The 16501-nt window shown below is 40.0% G+C and overlaps 1 protein-coding gene across 4 annotated transcripts in view; it reads right to left on the bottom strand.

Annotated features, from left to right (window-relative positions):
* Nucleotides 1–3936: 3936 nt before the first annotated feature.
* Nucleotides 3937–16501, bottom strand: part of LOC143930192 (solute carrier family 22 member 15-like) — a 539229-nt gene continuing 526664 nt past the window's right edge. For all 4 annotated transcript variants that reach the window (XM_077454241.1, XM_077454242.1, XM_077454243.1 and 1 more), the window contains one exon: nucleotides 3937–4754. In XM_077454241.1, the coding sequence (XP_077310367.1) occupies nucleotides 4728–4754 (27 nt within the window). In that variant the 3' untranslated portion in view covers nucleotides 3937–4727. The remainder of the gene's footprint in view (nucleotides 4755–16501) is intronic.

Below are 16501 nucleotides of genomic sequence, written 5' to 3'. Positions count from 1 at the left end.
CACTGTACAGTTCTGAGCACACAACTGCTCTTTGCCAGGCTAATGAGCGGACACAAGCCAGAAAAAGCCTGATGAAGAGCAGTTGCGTGCTCGGAACTGTACAGTGGCTACTGCTACTACTGCTGTTACTACGTATTACTATGTAACTATTCTTTCATTGGATTAAAGAAGATATTGCATTGAAAGTCCCATTGTTTTTCCATATATATATATATATATATATATATATATATATATATATATATATATATATACATATATATACATATATACACACACACACACACACACACACACACACACACACACACACACACACACACACACACACACACACACACACACACACTGCCTTAAAAAACATATTTAAACCCTTTAAAATTTTCCACATTTTGTCATGTGGAAAAAACGTAAATGTATTTTATTGGCATTTTATGTGATAGACCAAAGTGGCACGTAATTGTGAACTGGAAGGAAAATTAATAAATGGTTTTTCGTTTTTTTTTTTTACAAATAAATATCTGAAAAGTGTGGCGTGCAATTGTATTCAGCCCCCTTTACTCTGATACCACTAACTAAAATATAGTGAAAACAATTGCCCTCAAAAGTCACCTAATTATTATATAGAATTCACCTGTGTGTAATTTAATCTCAGTATAAATACAGCTGTTCTGTGGAGACCTCAGAGGTTTTCCTTAGTGAACAAACAGCATCACGACGACCAAGGAATACACCAAACAGGTCAGGAATAAAGTTTTGGAGAAGTTTAAAGCAAGGATAAGTTATAAAAAAATATCCCAAGCTTTGAACATCTCACAGAGCACTGTTCAATCCATAATCCTTCCATTTCACAATTATGTGGCTCTCTGTAACATGACAACATATGAATATTTTAAGAGGTATGAGTACTTTTTCAAGGCATTGTGTGTGTGTGTGTGTGTGTGTGTGTGTGTGTGTGTGTGTGTGTGTGTGTGTGTGTGTATATATATATATATATATATACACACACACACACAGTATCTCACAAAAGTGAGCACACCCCTCACATTTTTGTAAGTATTTTATTATGTCTTTTCATGTGACACCATTGAAGAAATTACACTTTGCTGCAATGTAAAGTAGTGAGTGTACAGCTTGTATAACAGTGTAAATTTGTTGTCCCCTCAAAATAACTCAACACACAGCCATTAATGTATAAACCACAGACAACAACAGTGAGAACACCCCTAAGTGAAAATGTCCACATTGGTCCCAATTAGTCATTTTCCCTCCCCGGTGTCATACGACTTGTTAGTGTTACAAGGTCTCAGGTGTGACTGGGGAGCAGGTGTGTTAAATTTGGTGTTATTGCTCTCACACTCTCATACTGATCACTGGAGGTTCAACATGGCACCTCATAACAAAGAACTCTCTGTGGATCTGAAAAATAATAATTGTTGCTCTAAATAAAGATGACCTAGGCTAAAAGGAGATTGCCAAGACTCTGAAACTGAGCTGCAGCATGGTGGCCAAGACCATACAGCAATTTAACAGGACAGGTTCCACTCACAGGATCAACAGGCCTCGCCATGGTCAACCAAAAAAGTTGAGTGCACATGTTCAGCATCATATCCAGAGGTTGTCTTTGGGAAATTGATGTATGAGTGCTGCCAGCATTGCTGCAGAGGTTGAAGGGGTGGGGGCTTAGCCTGTCAGTGCTCAGACCATACATCCCACACTGCATCACATTGGTTTGCATGGCTGTTGTCCCAGAAGGTAGCCCGTTCTAAAGATGTTGCACAAGAAAGCCTGCAATTTGCTGAAGACAAGCAGACTAAGGACATGGATTACTGGAACCAAGCCCTGTGGTCTGATGAGACCAAGATGAACTTATTTGGTTCAGATGGTGTCAAGCGTGTGGGGCGGCAACCAGGTGAGGAGTACAAAGACAAGTCTGCATTGCCTACAGTCAAGCATGGTGGTGGGAGTGTCATGGTCTGGGGCTGCATGAGTGCTGCCAGCACTGGGGAGCTACAGTTTATTGCGGGAACCATGAATGCCAACATGTACTGTGACATACTTAAGCAGAGCATGATCCCCTCCCTTCGGAGACTGGTTAGCAGGGCAGTATTCCAACATGATAATGACCAGAAACACACCTCCAAGACAACCACTGCCTTGCTAAAGAATCTGTGGGTAAAGGTGATGGACTGGCCAAGCATGTCTCCAGACCTAAACCCTATTGAGCATCTGTGGGCCATCCTCAAATGGAAGATGGAGGAGCGCAAGGTCTCTAAATTCACCAGCTCCATGATGTCTTCATGGAGGGGTGGTAAAGGACCCCAGTGGCAACCAGTGACACTCTGGTGAACTCCATACCCAAGAGTGTTAAGGCAGTGCTGGAAAATAATGATGGCCACACAAAATATTGAGACTTTATGCCCAATTTGGACATTTTCAGGTAGGGGTGTTCTCACTTTTGTTGCCAGCAGTTTAGACATTATTGGCTGTGTGTTGAGTTATTTTGAGGGGACAGCAAATTTAAGCTTTTATACAAGCTGTACATGCACTACTTTACATTGTAGCAATGTGTAATTTCTTCAGTGTTGTCATATGAAAAGATATAATAAAATATTTACAAAAATATGAGGGGTGTACTCACTTTTGTGAGATACTGTGTGTGTGTGTGTGTGTGTGTGTGTGTGTGTGTGTGCGTATATATATATATATATATATATATATATATATATATATTTTAAAGACTGCACAAGACCGGGAGGGATGGTTCATGTCAACTCCAACAGGACACAAACTTTAACTAGGGGCAAGTGAGGATACCACAGAAACCTAGAGAAACATGGAGACTACTATTGTTAATGACCCATGACACACTCTGCATATTCTGGTTAATTGGTTGTCATGCCGGCCCTCTTGCTTTTGAAAACAAATGGCCAGCATAAAAGCCAGGCAGCCAGCATTTTTAAGAGGTGGTCCCAAATGGCAGCCACTATATTTCTCTTCAAAAAGTTTAACGTTAAAGGAAATCTGTGATGAAAAAAAATAAGAGAGCTGCCATTGCTCAGCTGTTCTAAGCATAACAGGCTCTAGGGATTTCATCTTCACTTTTCTACCTGGTGAGTCACGGAAAAAACAAATGCTCCATGAAGGGTTAACGCCTAAATCACTTGGCTATAAATGCAGGATCAGGGTGAGAACCCTACATCCTGCACCTTTGAAGCAATTCAGCAGTGGCAGCTCCTAGCCCCCTACCCTATAGATTGCATTACTAATGAAAAAACATTATACTCCTAGAAAACCATGTGGCCTGTCAAAAGTTAAATTGACAAAATATAAAATTATCTAGATCACAAACACAGGCAGTGTACTGCTATAAAACTGCACAGCGTATAAAAATTACAATGCGAAAAATATAGCTACAGCTTTCATAGGTTCATGGAGCCTGCTCAACTGAGATTTAAGCTAAACACAGGTTACAGTTTACAGCTTACAATGCATTTAATTGCAAACACACAGAGATTGTACAATCAGATTGTAATGTGTGTCCAGCTTTAGGTCTGCCCAGATATAGTCATTGAAGTGCTGAGGCCTGGCACTGTTCTTTTCTGTTGTTATGAGTAGTGCACGATTTGATCCTTCCCTCTTTTTTTTAAAGGGGAGAAATGCATCAAGCTCCACAAGACAATTTTCAATCATACTGGAAAGTCTCTGTGCAATAACAAACTCCAGCCACTGAAGACAATCATGTCCAAGGAGATTAGAAATGGTCTAGTAATGGTCTAGTAGTGCTTAAAGCATGATACATTCTTGTTAGGATTGTCACCCTGGTCATCTGCAGCATCTGAGTACAGAGTGACAGATGTCTTCTTAACACTAATACTGGTAAAATTTTAAACACCAAATTTTTACGTACAGGAGGTGTGAAAGACACAACTATCATTGGTAACAGAGTGTTTTTAATCATTGATGAAATCCCAGAGTGGACATGTATAAACATCTTAAATACATTACTGATGCCAATACTAGAATATAGAAAACACTTCAATAACACAAATGCGAGTTTGAAGCCTGGGGTATATCAGAACCCTTGGTCCACATAAACAAAACAATTAAAGTATATGAGAGTCCAGAACTACAATTACAACTGAAAAATAAAACATTTGATCAACTTTTTAAGATAAAGTGCCAGGTTTCTCTGGCCCTGGCCAATGTGGCAGGCTTAATTCTTATTTTTTTGGATGCAGGTATGTTGATCTACAGAAAATCAGGCAATCACGAATCGCAAATTGCGTGCTTCTCTGAAGAATGCACAAACCAGCATGCATATGATGAGGAGAATCAAAAATAAGCAGCTTGCCTGATTTGAAAATCAATTTGCTTATCACTGCTTAGAACCAGAACTGAATATTACAAAGCTTTAATGGAGGTTTCAAGTACATTGTAGATACTTTTATTGTATGCCATACATTTTCATAGTCTATATAAAATACATTAGGGGCAGATGTATAATACATCTTAGGAGAGTCATAGTAAGCTATATTGACATTTCTGCAGCACTTGTCTTTGTTAAATCTCAGCATTTCCGCTTTTACGCCCAAAGTGAATAGAATAAAAGTGTGATTGGGAGCAGGTGAATTTGCTGCAAAATTTGTTTATGTCATATTCTGTTTGGTTCCATTAAACCTCTTCAAGAGACCAAGCATTGATGTCCACACATAAGAACCTTGATTTCAAGTGGTTTCCTCCACTTGTTTTCCCTGAAAAACAAACAAAAAGCATTAGATAACAATGATCAATCATGAAGCCTTGTGTATGTAACTAGTTTGGTAACAATCCTTGCTTATAAGCTGCAGCAGTACCACCACTTAATGTTACACGAATGAGTCCCCAAAACTATGTCTAGGTCCAAATCGTAAATGGTTGTTGGGATGATGGTGTCCACTATAGAGTTAAATGGTCAAGATGTAAAGTCAAATGTTCATTTCCACATTGTATTTCAAATATTTCTAGCCTTTTCTTATTAATCTGAACAATCGTGAAGTTTGTACTTCTTCTTGAATCTTGTACTTTGTGCAGCTCCCCACACATTAACTTTATTGAATTCTGTGACTTGCATTAACACAGAATTCTCAGAGCCGGCCTTTTGAACTACAGAAGTGCTAAGAGGAGAGGTTTTGGGAGGGGGAGTCACTACAGGAATCACAGCTTTCGGGAAAGTAAGGCATCATGGGATATGTAGTTATTAGAAATTAAATTTGAACAGCAGAGAAGCTGCAACGCATGCAGGGAATCCAGAAAGTTGTGGAAAGAGATGGCCAGCAGACAGGCAGCACTCACAACATGAAAGGAGATTTTTCAAGTACACATATGTTGGATTGTCAAAAATAACTATTGCTTGTATTATTACAATGTTAGAAAATTAAAGCGTATGCTGAGACCATAGATTTCCTTTAAAAGCCAATATCCGTTATATGGTTTCCTGGAGTATTACAGTATATGAAGAAGGTTGTATTACTTGCAACAGACCCAAAAAGTTATGGAGCATTGTTTTTTTTTAAAAAAAGGTACATCAAAAACAAATGTAGGTAAATAGGTTTTTGACATTGGAAAAATATTTCTGATTTGTGTATTTAGCCTGCAGTGCTTTAAGGATTTCATTTATTGCAGTTTATGTTTAAAACTCCTACACAAGTGATAGTGGAGACATATAATGCTCATTATATTTCACTTGGTATCATAGGAAATATGCCAAAACAGGGTACCAAACTGGAAGTGGTCCCCCTTTACACAGTACAGTGAATACAAAAAAAAACACGTCACTGTCTCATTAATGATATTACTACATCATATTATAAATTTAATTTAACAGCTAAAGGGCCTTTCCACCCATAAAAGATATAATAAAATGTTTACAAAAATGTGAGGGGTGTACTCACTTTTGTCAGATACTGTGTGTGTGTGTGGTTACAGGTAGATGCTGTTGGGCTGAATTAACCATTTGCATTTATATATATCAGGGTGTCCAGTGGGAAGACTTCCATACTAGTTTCCCAACTCTGTACCACCTGCCATACAGTATCAGTATTGCTTCAGCAGGGAAAATCTTTTCTTGTTAAGAAAGGAAAACTATGCTTACAGCTCGTACAGAAATGTAACGCTTATAGGGGACTGACCACATAAAAAAATGGATTAAAAAAATAAATAAAATCACAAAAACAAACAAAATCTGGTCCCCATATTACTTTCTTTTTCATGTTGTCAAGATGTATCTCAGCATGGCGGAATGTAGTCCTGCACCAGTGCCAGGATGGAATTGTGCCAGGGTTCAATGCTGCAGCTGATATATCTTAAACAGTATGTAAACCCAATGAACATTCCTTATTTGTTTCTTCTTGGTGTGTTTAATATACGATTGATAGTATTTTGTGTTATCTGTCTGATAAGTGCAAAAAAACAACCTATTGATCCTGCTGAAAATTTTGTGAGCTCTCTGCCTGTGCCAACTGCTATCAGCTACATTGCTCCCAGCTATATCCCTCAATGTTATGAAAAAGAGAAGAGGGCATAGTCATGAAGTCCTATGCTGTTTCTGTTGCCTTGATATATAGTAGGGTAAGTGAAAGAATGGGTAAATACCGCACTAGAGTATAAACAAATAAGAAAATAGCTGCAACAAAAACCATCAAATATCTCTACGGTGCAAACATAATAAAAACATAAGTTGCGCTTAATATGAAAAATCACACAATAAGTGACATGAAATGCAATGAAATTTGATAAATAGTGAACATTCACAAAAGTCCATGTACACAAAATAGGCGAAGGAAAAAATTGATTTAACAAAAGAAGCAAAAAATTAAGTAAAAAATAACTCCATTGAGGTAGTAAGTTCCAATATTGTCCACCTTCACCAAAGGAAGAAGAGGGGGAGAAGGAGAGAAATTCTCAGTCTGAGGAGAAGATCCCACTCTGTGTGTGGGAACCCTTACCCAAACCGGTGTACTCCCTCAAGAGCGAGGTCATAAACGCAGGCAGGTTATGCCCTGGACTGGTAGATCTCCGGCACCTCCAAAATCCTCCTGTAATGACCGACATCCACTTGGCGGAGCTTGATGGAGCTAGGAACACAAACACTCCAATCTAGGGTTGTACACTTAGACCCAAAGCCACAAATGTAAAAAAGGATAAAAAAGGACTCCAATAGTGAAATACCGTATAGAACAGAGCCTTAAAGGCTCTGTTTTATACGGTATTTCACTATTGGAGTCCTTTTTTTTTATCCTTTTTTTACATTCGTGGCTTTGGGTGCATCCCTAGATCGGAGTGTTTTGTGCCTGGCTCCATCGATCTCTGCCGAGTGTGTGATTTTCATATTAAGCGCAACTTATGTTTTTATTAGTAGGGTAAGTGAGCATTGTTATTGTAGGACTGGAAAGCTGTAAACAAACAAATGCAACCACCGCCACATCTAAGAACTGGTAAGCTGCAATGATTCATTTGAGGGTTTAGATATACTTCATCAAATGTCATATGAAGAAACCTACAACTGATATTTTATTGAAAGCCAACTAAATATGACAACATAGAAATAAAATGTAATCTCTGTACATAAGAATGTCATAGAAGTAAATATTTCTAAGTGTACTTTACAAATAACACATGCAATTTTACCAGCGCTGTTATCAGCGGGTTAAAACTCATAACCCCTATCCACAAGACAAACATACAGCTTTTGTCGGGAATCAAATTACTATGACATAGATATATGAATAAAACACTTAATGTAACCGTTGACAACAAATTGATGTATAGCAACAGAAATACTGAAGGAGCTGTATGTAGTGCCTAAGAAGGCAGTTCGGGGGAGGCTCCACTACATAAAAGCTTATGACAGTAATTACCACCTCTGTACTACTCAACTAAACATAGCAACAAGTATTAAGTCTAAAGTGATCTTCGCTGTCCTGTAGCTTATTGATACGTGAGGCGTTGCTGGCCTCTCAGAGGAGTTAATCATGTTAAATACATATAGATTTGCAGCATAAATGAATAACATATTAAAATCAACTCCTATAATTGGCTTGGCTGCAATTACTAAATCACTTTATGTACTGCATATGACAGATTAAATATAGCTGTAGTTACATAACTATTCAAGCTCACTGAATCTGCTTCCTAGTGCCAAAAAGAAAATCCTAAGCAATTGTTTCTTGGGAAAAAAGAGAAAGCAATTAACCGAGAAAGTAAATGGGATAAAGAACTCCTCTTTGTATATTCTAATTACGATAAAAATTATGTGGAAATGGAATATAACGGTCCTATTAATTTTATTTTTAAAAAGCTTTTACCCACTCTAAAATTTACTTTTTTTGTTAGCTGGTCTAAAATTACCGTTACTCAGGTTTGCCAATGTGTTTTTAACCACTTACCCACTGGGCACTTAAATCCCCTAACCAGAACAATTTTCAGCTTACATTTTGAATGTCATGCAACACTGTACCTATATGACATTTTTGTCCTTTTTCACACAAATAAAGTTTTTTTTTGGTAGTTAATCACCACTGGGTTTTGTTATTTTTTGCGCTATAAAAGAAAAAAGACTGAAAATTCTGTAAAAAAAAAATGCAGTTTTCTTTGTTTCTGTTATAACATTTTGCAAATTAGTAACTTTTCTTTATATATTTTGGGCAAAATTTATACTGTTACATATCTTTGGTAAAAATAACCCAAATCTGTATATATTATTTGGTCTTTGTGAAAGTTATAGAGTCCACTAGCTATGGTCTGAAAATTGATCACACCTGAAGTACTGACAGCCTATCTCATTTCTTGAGACCCTAACAAGCCAGGAAAGTACAAATACCCCCCAAATTACCCCTTTTTAGAAAGTTGATATTCCGAGGTATTTAGTTAGAGGCATGGTGAGTTTTTTGAAGTTGTAATTTTTTCCACAATTCTTTGCAAAATCCATTTTTTTTGTCTTTTTTTTCCACAAAATTTTTATATTAGCAAGTTATTTCTCACATACAGCATATGCATAGAACAAATTACAACCCAAAACACATTCTACTATTCCTCCTGAGTATGGCGATACCACATGTTTGAGACTTTTACACAGCGTGGCCACATACAGAGGCCCAACATTCAGGGAGCGCCATCAGGCGTTCTTGGAGCATAAATTACACATCTAATTTCCTGACTACCTCTTACACTTTTGAAGGCCCTGGAGAACCAGGACAATGGAAACTTACCAAAAATGACCCCATTTTGGAAAGAAAACAACCCAATGTATAATCTATGAAGCAGAATGAGTCTTTTGAACATGTCATGTTTTTCTACAAGTTTTTGGAAAATGTGTAAAGAAAATTAAAACACATTTTTTTTTACACAACTTTGTCAATTTACACAATGTTTCTAACACATAGCATGTACATACCAAAAATTACACCCCAAAATAGATTCTGCTACTCCTCCTAAGTACGGCGATACCACATGTGTGAGACTTTTCCACAGCCTGGCCACATACAGAGGACCAACATGCAGGGAGCACCGTCAAGTGTTCTAGGGGCATACGTTTCAAATGTAATTTGACTACCTATTACACTTTTGTGAGGCTGTAGTGGCATGGATGTGGCATGGATGATAACTGATGTGGCATGGATGAGCATGAATGGGGATGGCTAAGCATGCATGAGTATGGCTGAGTATGGCCCGGTACGGCTGAGTATGGCTGGGTATGACTGAGTACAGCTGAGTATGGCTGGGTATGGCTGAGCATGGCTGAGCATGGCTGAGCATGGCTGAGCATGACAGGGTACGGTGGAGTATTGCTAAGTATGGCTGGATATGGTTAATTATGGATGGGGTGGATGGGATGGCTGAGCATGGATGGATAGATGGATGGGTGAGTATTGCTGAGGATGGATGGATGGCTGAGCATGGATGGATGGATGAGTATGCTGAGTATGGGTGGATAGATCAGTATGCTGAGTATGGATGGCTGAGTATGCCGAGTATGGATGGCTGAGCATGGATGGATGGAAGAGTATGCTAAGTATGAATGAGAATGGATGCGTGAGCATGGATGGGTGGATGAGTATGCCGTGTATGGATTGGTGAGCATGGATGGGCATGCTGCGTATATATGGGTGAGCATGGATGGATAAGTATGCTGAGTATGAATGGATGAATGATATAATGAACAAAAAAAGTAAAAATCTACCGGGGAGACTAAAGCTAGGTTGTTGGGAATTTCTTGGCTTGTCAAATCATCTTTAACCACTTCCCGCCCGCTGGCAGTCATATGACGTCCTTAACTTTGTGTGGGCATATCTGAATGATGTCTGCAGCTACAGGTATCATTCAAGTATCTGCTTTTTCAGCCGGCGATTCCCTACACCATAAGAATGATCATAATAAGAATGATCATAGCAGCTGTTCCACCGCTTGATCAGTCTTAAGGGCAGCAAGAGGGAGCGTCCCCCCTCCCGCCGCCCTCCAGTGCATCTGGAGGCCGGATCCGCCGGCCCCGTATGATGGACCAGATGGTCAACGGAGTCTCTATGATCATTCGGAAACCGGGCGTGACGTCATAACATTCTGCATTCAAATGAATGGTGCCACTTCGGCTGGGAAGCCGAGATCCTTTTTTTATGTATTTCAGGCTTCCCAGCCTAGAGGGTGAGATGTAAGGTCTTATTGACCCCATATCTCACTGTAAAGAGGACCGATCATGCCATATTCTTATTACAAGGGAGGGGTGTTTATATTCCTTGTAATAGGCATAAAAGTGATTTTTTTTTTAAAGTGTCAAACTAAAAAGCACACAGAAGCAAAGTAAGTAAGTTCTGCCCACATATGAAAATGGTATTGAAACCACACATGTGAGGTATTACTGTGAATGTTGGAGCGAGAGCAATAATTCTAGCCCTAGACCTCCTCTGTAACTCAAAACATGTAACCAGTAAAAAATGTTAAAGCGCCGCCTATGGGGATTTTTAAGTACCGAAGTTTGGTGGCATTCCACGAGCATGTTCAATTTTGAAGTGTGACATGTTAGGTATCTATTTACTCAGCGTAACTTCATCTTTCACATTATGCAAAAAATTGGGCTAACCTTTTCCAAAAAAAACCCGTTCGAAAAATTGGGCTAACTTTTTCCAAAAAAACCCGTTCGAAAAATTGCTGCACAAATACCGTGAGAAATAAAAAGTTGCAACGACTGCCATTGTATTCTTTAGGGTCTTTGCTAAAAAAAACATATATAATGTTTGGGTGTTCTATTTAATTTTCTAGCAAAGAAATTAGGATTTTTACATGTAGGAGAAAAATGTCAGAATTGGCCTTGGTGGCAAGTGGTTAATAATAATAATTATATGCTAGCCCTTACCAGAGCTTTTTTGTTCCAAGACTGTTCTGCCGCCAAGGTTTGTTATTGAACAACATACTGCAGCTTCAATAAAACTATTCCTAAAAAGTGTAAGGAATGCTGCAATACTATTGGTCACAGGATCAAGTTTCTCCCAGGGTGGAGAGCCCCATGCTAGGATACCTTTGACAGCAAGGACACAACATAAACCACCTTAGAGATGTCAATGGGAAAATGTTGCACTTGTAGTTCAAAGTGGTTGTTGCGCCGATTTACAAAACCTTGATAGGTCTTAGAGTCCCCAGAGAAGCAAAAAGATGGCAGCAAGTGAAGGGAAGAAGCTGTCAGGAGCAATAGGCATATGGCGGGAGGTGGCTGAGGTGGGGCCAGCTGTTCCGGTGGTGCAGCAAGAAAGGCTTGGATTGGAGAGGGTGAACCACCAGGACTGGGGTGGCCTCATAGGCACTAAACCTTCAGAGGAGATGCTCAGTGGTATCCACTGATTTCTGTGAAGCCTCGGAAATGGTGGTCCATTCTCATTAGGAAGCATGAGATTGGATTGATTGCATTGCCCTCAGGTGGCAATCAAATACCTAAGTATGGGTGTGCCACATCCTATGTAATCTATAAATGCTAAATAAAGGAATAGAAAATTGAAGAAAGCAGCTGAACGCGCCGCACTCCGAATAACACATTTTATTTATGGCAAAACAGTGTAGAAGATCCAAAATCTCTTACATTGTGGTGATGGCAGGTACAGACAGGCTATAGCCTGTCTGTACCTTTCATCACCATGATATAAGAGATGTAAGATGTAAGAGATTTTGGATCTTCTACATTGTTTTGCCAGAAAAAGGTGTTATTCGGAGTGCCACCGTTCAGCTGTTTTCTTCAATTTTCTACACGATTGCAGAGCCTGCACCTGAAGTTGTGAGTGGGGAGGGCGGCTATTATAGATACCAACACGCTTAGAGCAGCATCGCTACCTCATAAAGGAATAATGGACCTTGTAGTCAAGTATAAAAATATACATATTTTAATAATTCACATAACATACATACATATACAACACAAAATATTTGTAATAAAGCAATATGAGACACAGTGGTTCATCCTAGAGGTAACACTTAGTAAATACTTCCTGTGTGGTAATATTGAAAAAATGCCCACACTGCGATGTAGCATCCCTCTTGATAATTCCCACAGTCCTCATAGATTAAAAAGAATTGCTTGCTCTACATGTTACGCAACCTGAAAAGGCGGTTCTTCAGAAGCTTCAGTAATTCTATTTGGAGAAACATACTCAAATTAAAATACAGTACAAAATTTGCACAGACTGCGTAACCAGGGTTTAGTTATAGCAGCTGGGGCTAGGAAGTAGATGAGAATCACCAGTGGAGTCTTGGAAAGGCAGGATACCCAGTGGCACCCAGGAAATAGGACTCACACGTTTGGCAAAGGTGAGGGCCCTTAGAAGGACCAAGGCACACTGTCAAGAATTGTCTGGCATTCACCAGAGCACCGGACAGAGGGCGATGAGTTTTGCTGTTTACATTCCCAGGTTGTGGCTCCCTTACTGATATGGAAACAGCATATTACATATTAGTTAAAGCTGTCTAGTGGTCTCACAAATATTTAGGAATGCCTCCAAGCCTTAGACAATGATCATACAGAACAAAGCCTAGTTAGTTTTAGTTAAGTCATGTGAAAGGAATGTGTGATTGCAAACTGACCAAGTCATTGAGGGGTGATATTGCAAAGGGGGTTTGTTGATTCCTTACATACAAGTCTAAATACCAGTGCCTAAATGTAAATAAGTTAGTCTCACACCAGAGCTTGCATTATGCATGTGTCTGAATCTGGTTGGCCATGCTGCGTAAAAGCAGAGGGGCGTGGCCTGATGCAGAAGCCGGATGGACGCTTAAACCAGGAGCTCTGCCACACCAAGGACATAGCTGCTCGTCGACAGCGATCCAGCCCGGGACACCTACGGGAACATGTCCAACAAGTGGCAAGGCGAAAGGAAGCCTCAGCGCCTCACGGACTTCTTTATCACGGCCGCGAACAGAGGTAGGCAAAATGGCGCTGAGGCCTGTACACCGCTGACAGCCTTTACGCTCATGAAGGCCTCAAAGAAAGGCAATTCCTTATCCAAAAGCTACTCCCCAGCTAGTCAGGGCTCATATCCTCCCTCCCCATCTACCAACAGCCCTGCCAAGTCTAAACCTAGGCTGGATGGCAGTGGATTGGGTCCGCGGAGGAGCCCTACATCAAACTCAGGAGAGTATACCAGAGTGATGCCAGAACCCATAGAATCTTTTCCTACTCAAAACCAGCCTGTGTTAGATACGGTGCTAAAGGACATGCTTCTGTGTTTGCGCAGCAGAATACAATCAGACATGGCCACCTATATGCGCAAATTTAATCAGGAAGTACAAGCACTGGGGAACAGAGTGGATCATATTGAATCCAAGATGGTGGAGTATGCAGAAACCATTAATGAGCTGGTTGATGCTCATGATGAGAGGGAGAGCGATAGCGAATGGATCAAAGCTAAATTATCTGACATGGAGGACAGGTCTAGAAGGTACAATTTAAAAATAAGGGGGATTCCTGAATCCGTACAACAATCTGAACTAAATCTCTATGCAGAGACCCTTTTTAAAAATCTCTTTCACCCGGTCTCACTGCCTTAGATGTCGCCATTGATAGAATTCATCGCCTCCCCAAGCCATCCCACCTGTCGGATCATATCCCTAGGGATGTACTCCTCCACTTACATTTCTTCCATGTGAAAAAATTACTTATGACAATTATGCGGAAGCAAGACCAAGTCCCCTTACAATACCAGCATATACAATTCTTTGCCGACTTGTCACAATAAACACTTCAGAAAAATGAAAGAACTTAAATACGGTGACTAAAGTTCTCTGAAGTCACAAAATAGCATACAGATGGGGTTACCCCACAAAGCTAACCATCACCAAAGACAACCATACTTACACAATAACTTCCTTGGAAAAAGGAATTTCCCTGCTAAAAGAATGGGACATCCTCCCAGACCCTGACGGTGAAAATCCCACTACCAGCTCCCCGTGCCTCATAGAACAGGAATGGAAAAAAGTTACTGCAAAAAATGCTAAATCGCATGCTTAACTGAGCCCGATTGGTCTACTTTAGCTCCTAAATCCCTGGAATCCCAGGTCAGGACTAAAAAGTTGAACTTAACCCCTCTGCTTTACTTAGCAGCAAAAGGCTGCCTATGGATGGAGTCTACCTACTCCACTCGCTGCACCACTTTAGGTGCAAGTTATTGCACCTCTTCTTTTATCTGTTTATATTTCCTCTAAGTTTTTCGGATGCCGGAAATCTTATTGTCACCTCCATGCAGCAATATAGCATCATCAACAACATTGAAGCATCTCAGCGGATACACATTAACATGAAGTGGAGAAACCTCGTCATTTGCTGTGAGTACCAACCTACCCCTACACGGTCAATCTCACCTTCACCTGTCTCACTGGAAACAACTACTGAAAAGAACTTTAACCACAAAACAGAGTATTCTCACCTTGCTGTCAGCAGACTTTCCACGTCCTAATCATGCCAATTAACATCTTATCCATAAATTCCAAGGGGCTTAACCACCCGGCAAAATGCAACTCTCTATGGAGAAAAGTACTTTTGTATCAGTGCAATGTTCTTCGTGCACAAGAGACCCACTTCAGCTCTTTTAAATCTCCTAAATGCTCTAATAGGCACTACCCCCAGGTTTTTACCACAAATGCTGAATCTAAAACCAGGGGAGTCTTTATTGCTGTCAGAGACTCTGTATAATTCAAATTACATGAAGTAATAAGAGACTCCCAGGGAAGGTGTCTGCTGCTGGTCTGCAACCTCAATTCCACTACCTAAAAGATAGCTAACGTGTACTCCCCCAACTCCAATTTTTCAACAAGATAATGCGAAAAATGAAATCTCATCAGAAGGGTCTATTGATCATCTGTGGGGACTTTAATTTCACCCCAGACCCAATACTGGATTCTACAGCCCAAAATAAATGCCTGCTACAGTCACTCTTACCCTCTATCCGCAAACAGAACTTGCATGATGCATGGAGATACTTCCATGTTGGTGAAAAGGACTTTACTTTTTTCTCCCCACCTCATCGCATCTACACCAGAATAGATCTCTTCCTAGTGGATCAACAAACTCAACTTCAGACTAAAGCTGTCACTATAAACCCAATTACTTGGTCGGAACATGCTTCTGTTCTTTTCATAGCGAACCCGTCATCTGTTAAGACGAGCCCGGGATGAAGAATCAACACCTTGCCGCTGCAACAAGGAAAAACTAAGGAGATATTTAGGACCAGATTTCAGGAGTTCTTCAACACTGGTTCGATCCTTAACCCATTTATACTGTGGAATGCTCATAAAGCATTTATGAGGGGTATTGGTAGTCAAATAGATGGACTTTCTGAACAAACGGACTTGGCCACACACAAGTCCACCAAAGTTCGGCAGATTCAAACGTAATGACGTACGACCGGACTAGAATAAGGAAGTTCATAGCCAGTAGCCAATAGCTGCCCTAGCGTCGGTTTTCATCCATCAGACTAGCATACAGACAAATGGATTTTTCGTCCAAACTCAAGTCCGTCGGAAAAATGTGAAACATGTTTTATTTCTAGGTCCGTCTGACTTTTGGGGAAAAAAAAGTCCGCTGGAGCCCATACACAATCGTAATATCCGATGGATTCATTCTGTCGGACCTAGTCCGTTGAAAAGTCAGTTCGTGTGTATGCAGCATTAGATATTATCTTAGACTTCTCTTGCTAGACTACTTTGAAAAATCAAGTAAGAAATTAAAAATGACCTATTATGCTCAGGGAAATAGGGCAGGCAAACTATTGGCACAAAATCTCAAGGGGCATAGATATAAATCAAAATGCCCATTTATGATCCACCCAGGAACCAAACAAAAAGAATATTTTCCCCCAAAAAAAGCAGGTGCTTTCAGTTACTACTACAGTTCTCTATACAACCTTAAAAATGACCCAATGACACACCAGCCAACAACCCCTGAAGCCATAAACATGTTCCTCTCAACTTTACCTATACCAAAACTATCCAA

This window comes from Lithobates pipiens, unplaced genomic scaffold (genome assembly GCF_037356315.1).
Source record: "Lithobates pipiens isolate NorthernLeopardFrog02 unplaced genomic scaffold, aLitPip1_a1.2 Scaffold_25, whole genome shotgun sequence".
In the NCBI taxonomy this organism is placed as follows: domain Eukaryota; kingdom Metazoa; phylum Chordata; class Amphibia; order Anura; family Ranidae; genus Lithobates; species Lithobates pipiens.
Note: the sequence above shows the minus strand (reverse complement) of the source record. Positions and strands in the feature narration are given on the sequence as shown.